Source organism: Macrobrachium nipponense, chromosome 1, assembly GCF_015104395.2.
Source record: "Macrobrachium nipponense isolate FS-2020 chromosome 1, ASM1510439v2, whole genome shotgun sequence".
Classification (NCBI taxonomy): Eukaryota; Metazoa; Arthropoda; class Malacostraca; order Decapoda; family Palaemonidae; genus Macrobrachium; species Macrobrachium nipponense.
The window spans coordinates 12,610,299-12,622,369 of record NC_087200.1 but is presented as its reverse complement, the minus strand read 5'-3'; the positions used below and the strand labels follow the sequence as shown (position 1 = coordinate 12,622,369).

The window sequence follows — 12,071 nt, the reverse complement described above, 5'->3', positions numbered from 1 at the left end:
TTTATTTACAAGTACACGCATAGAGCCTCCGCTGAAGGGGAAAAAGGAGGGAGCAGGGGATGAGGGGAGGGAGGAGGAGGAGGAGGAGGTGTGAGGGGAAAGGGACATGAGGATAGGGGTGATGATGCGGAAATGACGACATGGTTTGGGAAAGGAGGGGAGAAGGAGGAGAGAGCAGAGGGAAAGGGGAGAGGAGGGGAGGGAAGGGAGGGAATAAAAGGGGAAATGATGATGTGAAAATGAGGTGGTCGAGAGGAGAGAGAGAGGAGAGGAGGACGTTGTAGCCACAAAGAGCAAATGAATGAAAATGGGTTTAGTGAAGTGATGTTTATCGATCCGTTGTTGGGGGTTGGTTGTGTTTGCCATGTCGTTCTGAGAAGAGAGAGAGAGAGAGAGAGAGAGAGAGAGAGAGAGAGAGAGGAGGATTAATAAGGAGGGCCGAAGACGGCTCTGAGAGGGAGAGAGAAAGAGAGAGAGAGAGAGAGAGAAGGACGGGGCCGGGGATGTCGGGGTTTTGACGCGGGTGAGGAGGAGGAGGAAGAAGGATTTCCAAAGGACACACGTGTCGGCCCTTAGACCTGCGACGCGGTCTCCGCCCGATAGTAGGGCGGTAAGGACGGCGCTGTCAGGCCACCTGCGGAGGAGGACAGGGGAGACGGAGAGGAGGAGGAGGACAGGGGGGAGGTAAGGGGAGAGGAGGGGAGGGAGGCTGTGACGGTGAGGGAGGAACCTGGCAACGAAGAGGCCAGGGACCTGAGGACATCCGGACGCAGGGCCTCTGGCCTGAAGGCCTCCGAGCGGAGATCCTGCCGCAGCATCTCCTGTCTCAGAGTGTCGTGGCGAAGCTCCGGTCTGAGGGCCTCCGGTCTGATGGTTTCGGGTCTGAGGGCCTCTGGTCTCAGGGCGTCTCTGAGGGGGTCTGAGGTGGTGGCGACGTGGGGCAGGATGGGGAGTCCCGTAGGATACAGGCGGTATGCGAGGGGCTTCTGCAGGGCGGCAGCGGCAGCCGCCTGTCTGTAGTATAAGTCCATGGAAGCTGCCGACGGGCTGAGGGCAGCTGCTGCAGCCGCCGCTGCCGCGGCGGACGACGCCTGCGGAGGGTAGGGCCAGCCGTAAGGCGTGCTGTAGAGCCTCTGGACGGCGGCGTAGTTGCCAGCCTCCGCCAGGAGTTCCAGGCCCACGGCCGTCTGCCTTTTCCATTTAGTCCTGGAAAACAACAAGGGTCGAAAACTGTTAGCAGCTGTCACTTCTGCTTGGGAACTATCTTTTCGAAGACTTTCATTTTAGATTCTTATTATTATAGACTTTTAGTTTAGACTTTTGAGGGGCAGTGACTTTTTGGAGGTTTCGACACAGAGCAAGAGCAATGACCTTGCTTTACGTAGAGGACTGAATCGAGAGAAAGGACTCTAGACATAAGACACTGAGGATATATATATATATATATATATATTATATATATATATAATATATATATATATATATATATATATATGATTAATTAATTTTCATCTGTTAAAATTTCGCATTTAAAAGAATATTCAATATAAGAAAGTTCAACGCCAAAAAAAGAATGCAATATTAAACAAATATTCAATACTATGAAATATTCATTATACCAAAAAATATTCAGTATGAAAATATTCGATATAAAAAAAATCTGCACTATTTAAAAAAATATTCGATATTGAAATAATCAGTATAAAAATATTGAATATTAGAAAGTATCCAATGCTTAAAAATATTCCATATGAAAAATCTTCATTTAAAGAATAAATTTTAACAAAATATTTGGTATAAAAAAATATATTTCCGCTCGACCCACCTTCTGTTCTGATACCAAGTCTTGACTTGGGTATCTGTGAGGTTCAGCTTGGCGGCCAGTTCCATGCGGTCCTGGACGCTCAGGTATTTCTGTCTTTCGAAGCTCTTCTCTAAGGTCTGGAGCTGATTGTCTGTGAAGGCTGTCCTGGCCTTCCGCTGCTTTTTCAGGGGCGGTTGCCCTGACCCGTCTGAGCAGCCTTCGCCATTTTCTGTGGAAGGGAGAAGAAAAGAGAAATATTACTGTTTGTCGGCTGGTTGCGTAGGAGGCTGGGTAGGTGTGAAATATTCAAAATATGCTCTGTAAAAATAATAACGATGTTACCACCGACTGCTCTATGTATAATAATGCAATCGCGTCAAGAGTAAGGATGAAGAAATCCACGATGTATAAAAATCTTTTATACAAAACGACAGCTTTCGAGAACCTGCTCGATTCTCCTTCTCAATCAGATCGAGAAGGAATATCGAGCAGGTTTTCGAAAACTCTCGTTTTGTAACTATATATATTTTTTTAATAAATTGATATATATTTACACAAACGCCATCGGGGATTTCTTCACCATTCTAGTGACACGTGCGACCGTGAGAGTTTTATGATTGTATAATAATGATAATACTAATATTGATAATAATAATAATAATAATAATAATAATGATTTACCTCTATAGAGAACAATCTTATTTTGACAAAAATCATAACTATAAAAATTCTTCGGAAAACCGGATTCATATATTCACCAATACAGTAAAAAAAAAAAAAGAATATATTCTTTTTACCAGAACAACGAGAACGGGAACCATAATCAACCCCTCCAATAAGGAAGAACTAAATAAATATTCCATCTCTATTTCCGCAAATTTATCAATTCCTTCCTCTTTTTATTCATTTCCTTTTGCCCATTATTCTGGTCTAGTCACTGTATCCTATAATTTTTTTTCCACGCTTAGGAGGGGGAACAACTTCCAAGAGAGAGAGAGAGAGAGAGAGAGAGAGAGAGAGAGAGAGAGAGAGAGAGAGAGAGAATTATTTAGGAATATGGGTAGAAACTTTTTTTAATAAGTTAACTTAGTTTCAATACTATGAACTCCTAATAGAGAAGTGTCTAGGAAAATGGATAGAAGCTTTCTTTAATATGCTAGCATCGTTTTAATACAATGCATGACTGCTAATATTGAGGTTTGTAAATTGTGTGTGAGAGAGAGAGAGAGAGAGAGAGAGAGAGAGAAGTACTTTTTTAGGATAATAATTAGAATGTTAATTCAATGCATTACTACCATTATTGAAGTTATGAAATAAAGGGAGAGGAGAGAGAGAGAGAGAATCCTTTTTATGAATATAATTAGATGTTAATTCAATTGATTACTACCAGTATTGAAGTTATGAAATAAAGAGAGAGAGAGAGAGAGAGAGAGAGAGAAAGTACTTTTTATGAATATAATTAGAATTTTAATTCAATGAATACACCAGTATTGACGTTATTAAATAAAGAGAGAGAGAGGAGAGAGAGAGAGAGGAAGTACCTTTTTATGGAATGTAATTAGAATTTTCTTCAATGCATTACTACCAATTATTGAAAGTTATGAAATGTATTATATAGAGAGGAGGAGAGGAAGAGAGCAAGACACAACTAGTTATTCAATAACACCCACGACATAATCGTTATTCCTTATACGTTGTTAAGAGATGGACGCCTGACAAACTGGAATACTTCAATGACAAATAAAAAAACTGAAAGACGATGGGAAATTCGGAAAGCGAGGGGATGGGGGGGGGGGGGGTGGGGGGGGGGTGGGGGGGGGGGGGGGTTTGGAGGAATGGGGAGAGATGGGGCAGGAGGGACTAAATTATCTATTAAGGCAGAGGCATGATAGGGACGGAGAGGCGATGGGAAAGGGGAAGGTAATGGAATGAGAAGCTTTCTTTCGAGTTTTGAGGTGACGGTCCACCGAACAGAGTGGGGTGGGGACGTATAAATTCAAAGGGCGGGGGGGGGGGGGGGGGGGGGGGGGGGGGGGGGGGGGGGGGGGGTGGGGGGGGGGGGGGGGAGGAGATTTCAAACGCTGATGGAAGGATGGCAACAAGGGCCAGCAGGAGTTAGGAGCACGTGCTGCCGATGGTGGTGATGATTGATGATGGTGATGGTGGTGAGATGATGATGGTGGATGATGGGGGATGATGATGATGGGATGATGATTCTGGTGATGATGATGGTGACGATGATGAATTCTGGTGATGATGGATGATAGTATGATGATGATGATGAATGATGGTGATGATGATGGATGATGATGATTCCAGGGCAAGAAATGGCGAAGAGGATGAGAGAACCTATGGTTTTAATTAATTGCTGCTGTGTAGAATTATGTATAACTGTGGTTATGTATATATATACCATATTAAGATATTATATATATATATATATATTATTATTATTAAATTTATATATAATATATATAACATTATACATGAGCTTTATTTAAAGGACCTCCAAATCCTAACTAATTAAAACCTGAGGGTCATCAATTTACTTTGCTATAATGAACCCCTATACACCGTGATAAATTTTATATCCTCCTCTCCCTCTCTCTCTCTCTCTCTCTCTCTCTCTCTCATCAATCCTCCTCTATCTCCTCTCTCTCGTCTTCTCTCTCTCGTCTCTTTGCGCGTCTGTCGTTCAACCCCTTAAAGCCAAATCCATTATCCATTATCATCCATTATCCCGGAATTTATCTCCTCTCCCTCCCGCCATAGATCATCCGAATCACATCATTCCGTTTCCTCTTTAACACCGACACGAAATCCCGCCACTCAATACGTTGACCCCGACCTCGCACCAAGACGCGCCCTACGACGCCCCCCTGACGACCACGACCACAACGACGACGGCGACCTTAGACGACGACCACAGCTGTAACCCACCAACGGAGCAGCGACGTCCCGATTATAATATATAAGCTGCTATTTATATAGGCATTGTCCAGTACCTATTAACGTACATACATATATATATATATATATAATAATATAATTATATCGATATATATATATATATATTATAATATTATTATATATATACATCTATTAGATAGTAGATCAATACTATATATTACATATTATATATATAGAATTTTATTATAATTAATAGTGCATAGATTTTATTCATATTCATGGCGAATTGATAAACTCAAATATATCTAGATATCTATCTATGCTATATATAAATAATATATATATATATAATAATATAGACTATATATATTATATATATATATCTTATATATACTATATATAGATACAGTAAACATATACCATTTCAAAAACAGGCCGAACGGTTTTAACCGCATTTTCGCAACCTCGATCAGAACTAAACGCGTCAAAAAAAAAAAAAAAAAAACCAAAAAAAAAAAAAAAAAAAAAATAAATAGAACTAAAGGGACAACGCAAGCATCCGCCCATTACGCAACAACGACCACCCGAGTTTATTAATAACGACGATTCTCTCCCAATCGGATACGGACATCTGCTGCTGCTACTGATGATGGTGATGCTGCCGCCTCTATTGGCACCACCGAATACACCGCTCGATCTTTCGGTTTTTTTAAATGGCCGCTCGCTAGCTCGGGAGTCGCTCTTCGGCGCTAGCGAGCGATCAGCGACTTGCTGAAGCATCCGCGAGGAAAATTCATTTCTGTAAAACATTTTGGCCAAGAAAGTTTTTTTTTTAATGATTTACGAAACTTCATTGAGATCTACTATACTTCGCCGATTTCGTCCAGTCTACCTATTTAATGGTATAATGAATTTCTATACAAGATTCAGTTCCTGAATTTAAAATGCTTCCTTTGTCTCTAGGAGAACTGTTTAATGGTTTGGGAAACCTCCATTGAAGAGCTAAGTTTGCGCTTGATATTTCTGGCCACCAGGCTACATAATTTATTTATTCCATTGGTTACAAAGGAAATGGTCTTTCTTTATGCTATTTCAAATGATTACTAACCCACTTATTTAATGATTTGAGGAATCTGTTTCTTTATAAGATTCAGTATATGTATTTTGGGGTTGTATTTAATCTTCTTGATGTTTATATTGGATATAAAAGCACACTTATTTGGCGACTTTAAAACATTTTTTCACGTTTAAAATATTGATGCAGTGTCTTGGAATTTTTTTTTTACCAGATTTCAAAAATGTATTTCCACCAATCTGGTAAGTTTTGACGGCTTCAGAAATGTTTTGTGAAATTCCAAAGATTTACAAAAATTGGATAATCTTTACCTTATTTTTTATCCTATAATATTATATATTTTAATCCGGTTAAGTTATGTGTATATTACTATTGTGATTTATTATATATTCTTATATTAATACAAGATATTTTTATTATTATAAATTAAATTGTTTGATTAGAAATTCTTCTATACAAGATTTTATTTTGGATATAATATATATTTTATTCTCCCCCTGCTTAATCACTTTAAGAATTACTTGAAGATTGTGTAAATATACTTCAGCCAAAGGACTGGTTCACTTCTCAAATAAATCTATTTTGATTTCGTAGATTTATTCTGCTATAAGAATAAATTTCCACACAATTCAAAACGAAATTGATTCCGTACAGTGCAGTTCTTATGTTTACTCATAGGTCTGTTTCTCTGTCTCACTAATACATTTATTTACTTTGTCATGAAATGCTAAACATATTTATCCATTTCCTGTTTCTCGTATTACTTATTTTTTTATTATACCCTTAATTTCGTATTTGTATTTTGTATTACTTCTTTATCCATTTCGCTTACTATTTGTAAATATTGTCCTTCGCAGTTACGTAGATTTCCAATTCAGTCAAAATGTACTGCTTCGTAATTATGGGATGTGCGAACTGACCAAAAGAAAGATGACAAAGTCAGTGTCAGTTGAAATTAGAAACTATTTTTTTGTTTTATCAACATGAGTAACCAAAAACATACGCAAGATGGAAGTGTGGGCATAACTGATAAATAATAAGAATTAAAACAAAAACAAAAAATTTTAAAACTCCATCTGTAAATCCTTCATGATTTTGTCACTGGTCCCAAGCATTATGCAAAAGCAAACGATGCCATTAACGCACCGTTTCGGACAGCGGTAATGATAAACACCACAATGACTGTCATTATTAACCAAAACACACACACACACGCACGCACACGCACAGCCAGCAGCCCTAGGCCCTCATTGGCTATTTCCAATGAGGGGATGGCGAACAATAATTTAATGCCCAGTTTATTCGACCCAGTTAAACGACAGCCATGTTTGAAGCGACTACCATCCAAATCGACCAAAAGCCCATCTGTTGACGAGGGGTGTCGAATATAGCGGGGGAGGGGGTGGGGGGGGGGTTTAGGGGGGGGGGGGTTTTTATGGAGGGGGAGGAGAAGCAAAAACATGGGAGCTGGTGGGGGGGGGGGTGGTGAGTGGTATGTGCAATATTCAGTGATTGGAGTTCTAATCAATCTGACATAGTGAAATACGATAAACCTTGGACAACGAGGGAATTTGGGATAGGCAGATTGTTAGTTACGGGTTAGTGAAGGCGGCTGCTGTATGTGTAACGATGTATAACTACTATCTTCATTTATAGATTATTATATATATATAATATATATAATTATATAATTAATGGTATATATTTGGTAATCTATCTATCTATCTATCTATCTATCTATCTATCTATCTATCTATATATCAGATATATATATATTCTAATCTATATATATATATTTAATATATAAATATATATATATCTTATATTAGATATGATAAGAATTATATATAATAGATCAATATCGGTACTCTTCATCGAAAAAACGGATAAATAAAGCTTGGACATTACCCATTTGCGGTTTAATTTAAAACATGAGAGATAGACAGAGAGAGAGAGAGACGTGTAGACGAGAGAGGAGATGGGAGAGAGAGAGAGAGAAGAAGTATTCGGGAACTTAAGTTGATTATAAGAAGGACCTGGTGGACCCCCGATGCCGTCACATTCCCTGATATTCTGCGGAGGGAAATCAATGTTTAATAACGGTCCACCCCAGGGGCGTCACATTCATGGGCTTTTCTTCTCCTCCTCCTCCTCCTCCTTCCCCGCCTGCAGGCTACAAAACTGGCTAACTGTCTTGTCCTACTTCTAGACACCACCATTACAAAACCGCCACGCCGCCGAGCCGCCCCACTGCCGCCCTGGGCATGGATATGTGCGCGGTCTGTGGGACCAGCAGGATCAATCACAGGTGTTCCGGCCCACCTTTTGAGGATTCCGAAGCGGAGTCAGGAGGCAAAGTTTCGTTCCGGTAAGAGTCAATTGTTGACATCGTGAAGGACGAAGTCCCAACAACTGGCGGAGCCTCTCACCACCATCCAGTTTAATTTTGGTGAAGGGTTTAAAGAAAATTAATCCTCAGATGAATATATATAATATAATATATATAGATATATAATATATATATATTATATATTATAGTATATATATTATATATATATATAGATATTTATATGAGGATTAATTTCCTTTAACCCTCAACCAATTAAACTATATATATTATAAGTATATATTAATATATATATATAGATATATATATATATAGATATATATAATATATATATATATATAAGTGTTTCTTTGTGTGTGTGTAATATATATAATTATATTATTAATATAGATATATATATATAAATAAAATGTATATATATATATATATTATTATATAATATTATATATATAATAATATATAAACATATAATATAATATATATACTATACCATAATTATAATTAAATACGTACGTAACGTATAGAACGTAATATAAAACCATTAAACTTCATTTTCGTGGAATATTAGAATTGCCTCGCAAATGTTCAAACTGAAATATACGCCTTCATTAAGGCGGGTATTATTAATATACATACCGGTCACCCTTCCCGCATATAAGCAGCAGTGTGACAAGCGAAAGAAGGGAGGATAAAAAAAAAAAAACCCACACACACAGATATGAAAAGGGGGAAGACCTGAAAACTACCGCCGGACAGAGGGGAACAATTACTTAAGAGGAGGGGAACGAAAGAGGGGGTTTGGGGAAATTTTTTTTTTTATCCTCCTCCCCTTCTCCCCTTAGAAAAATAAACCCTTTTCTTAAAACTGCCACTTGGGGGAGGGAATGACCAAGGGAATGAAATGGATATGCAAGTTATTGGGAAGAGCTGAGCTGCCTCAAGGGTTGGGGATTAGGTTGGGGTGTAGTGAGGTCATCCACTCCAGGTCATTATATCATTTCAACTGGACCCTTTACCCTGACCCATCAATAAAGCAGTTTTCTTGTTTTTAAAGGAAGACTTCGGCTTCGTCCTGCTGTTTGTGGAGAGGAAGAAGAAGAAGGAGGAGGAGGAAGAGGCGGCGTTGAGAAAGGAGACTGGAATATAAATATATACTATATGTGTGTGTGTGTATGTGTGTGTGCGTGTGTGAGTCTGATCACATCACCGTGATTCATATATACGGATCAAGCTACAAGCATCCTTTAATATCTAATTCGCTCTACCTCGTAATGAATATATTTTCATATATGTTAACCGAAGTGGAATTTTTTTTAGTTGATAATAGTTACGTCGGTTCGCGCCAATGAAGGGACGAAATTATTATCAACTAGAAAATTTCCCCTTCGGTTACCATATATGAAAATATATCAATTCCGAGGCAGAGCGAATTAGATATTAAAGGACATTTGTAGCTTAATGCGTATATGTATATTATATGTGTGTGTTTATTTGTATATATGTTTATATTATACACATATTTATATAGCTATATATATATATATGTATATATATATTATATATATATATATATAATATATATATATATATATAATATATATATATACAAAAGCCACTCCTGGTTGGATATTTCCCGAATATGCTTCCCAAATTATGCTTAGCGAGTTAAAATTTCACAATCGTTACATGAAATATTATGACAACTAATATTTCAAAGAATTTCTCGTGTAAGAATGAGCTAGGCGGGAATAATTCATAGTACTAAAAAAATAAAAAAAAAGGCTATCATAAATTCATACGGAAGACTAAGACTTGAATCTCTTAAATTCTTCAATTAATATTTGTCATTTACAACAGAATTTTCATGGTTTTCCTTTATTGACGGCGAACGGAAAACTTACCGATGGTAGCGACTTCCTCGGCGAAATTCTCCTTGTATGTTAATCATTTATTTACATTTTTATCTATTTACTCTGTTAGTTTATTTATTAATTTATCTCTCTTTTTCTTTCCGTATTTTCCTTTACTTTGCCAACTTCTTTCTCATAAACACCGTATTCATTGGGTGCTTGATTTTCAAGTTAGTGACCCGTGTGGTGGGCTTGTCCCATATGAATAAGGTTCGTCTTCTGAATAATAATAATAATAATAATAATAATAATAATAATAATAATAATAATAATAATAATAATAATAATAATAATAATTCTCTAGCTCTGATTTAAGTTATTCATTCAAAAGATAATAGTAATAATTCTGTACCACTGTATTACTGTACTTAGTCTTGCAAGGAAAGCGAAGATCGGGGCAGATGACTTTTTCGAATGTATTCTTTTGCACAATTTAACCAAATTATTATTATTATTATTATTATTATTATTATTATTATTATTATTATTATTATTAGAAGTTGAAATCTATTCACATGAACCAATCCCACAGGGGCCATTGACTTACAGTTCAACCTTCCAAATAAATATGGTGTTCATTAGGAAGAACTAAGAAGTAAGTCATCGGTTCGGCACAATAGAAAAAGTGCATTTTACTTCAACTGATAAGTTACAATATACTTGTTTATAATCCATTTCAGTTTTTGGTAACTGAGAACAAGTGTATTTTTTAACAATGGTTGTTGGAGTGGTATAATATTTTTGGTGGCAAATTCCAGCCCATGATTACTGTCTTAGAAACATAGGATTTTTTTTCCTAAGGGAGGCTGTAGGCCAACAGGCGGCCTCCTCCTTGCTTTTATGTTTACTACGAAATTGTTATTAATTATTATTATTATTTTATTATTATTATTATTATCATTGTTTATGACAATCATCTAGGGGATGCTTAGAATCTTGTGAGATGCACTGTATCTCAGTGAGTCGCGAAAAGCTGAGGCAAAATAATTAGCCTGGTGCCTTTTAAAGAGAGAGAGAGAGAGAGAGAGAGATTAAGCGTTTTGCCGATCGAAAGTGGAGACAAGAAAAATAAGATAGAACTAAATAAGAAGTAAATGATAAATGGAGTAAATAATATGCGCGCAAAAGTGGCGGGAAGCGTTCAGCATAGAGGAAGTGGCAACTACGCATCCAAAATGATGCCCCGGGGGCATGAATAAAACTCGCGCTAATAACGACATAAAACTCCAAAAGTAATGAGCGCGCGATTAAGCAATCATGTGAATGTCCTGATATGAATCGCGTTATTATGAAGTTATTTAAACCCGTAGAGAGGTAATTGTCTCAGTGCATTACTTAGGTTTTTATTATTATTATTATTATTATTTTATTATTTTTTACACTTTTCAAATCTGTCTGCTTTGAATTTCCCTTTCAGCGCTGACTGACCTCATCATAGAGGTCCCAGCGCTTGGCCTCTGGCCCAAGTTCTGAATTTCATTCAGGTCCATAAATCGCTCGGCTACCTCTTAAATTTTGCAAGGTGATCAGGAAAACGCCAACTAAAAATCACGAGAATATAGTATAATTATCGCATGACGGAGGTCATTCCAAAACAGCACAAAACGCGGACGTCGTGACGTTCTCAACAAAAAAAAAAGTAAAACGAAAATAAGTCCGTAAAAGTAAAGGGCAATAACAGTCAGCGTCGTAGGGTATGTACTACATACAGCCGAATCGGTTTTTCAGACTCTTCAAGAACAGGAAAAGAGAGAGAGAGAGAGAGAGAAGGAGAAATAAAAACAGATCTTACATTAGATACACAGTCAATTACGCCGGACTTCCGACGTTTATGCCCTGCAAAAGCTGATAATCTCAGTCAATAAAATGCCATCCAACATCAGCGGATAAAGTCGGAGACGTCATGCAAAAGCCGAGGATTTTTCGACCGAGAGCTGCGCTTCCCCCAGGGTATAGAGTAGCTAGCGCTCGCTCTCGCCCTCTCCCCCGAAAGCAGAGCGTTGAGCGACTGAACGCGGCGGGAAC

At 37.7% G+C, this 12,071-nt stretch overlaps 1 protein-coding gene across 1 annotated transcript in view; it reads right to left on the bottom strand.

The window, feature by feature from the left end:
• Nucleotides 1-380: 380 nt before the first annotated feature.
• LOC135219133 (barH-like 1 homeobox protein) overlaps nucleotides 381-12,071 on the bottom strand; it is an 18,055-nt gene continuing 6,364 nt past the window's right edge. The window contains exons 2-3 of the mRNA XM_064255589.1: nucleotides 1,826-2,033; nucleotides 381-1,206 (exon numbers count right to left, since the gene is read on the bottom strand). Of these exons, the coding sequence (XP_064111659.1) occupies nucleotides 573-1,206; nucleotides 1,826-2,033 (842 nt within the window). The 3' untranslated portion in view covers nucleotides 381-572. The remainder of the gene's footprint in view (nucleotides 1,207-1,825; nucleotides 2,034-12,071) is intronic.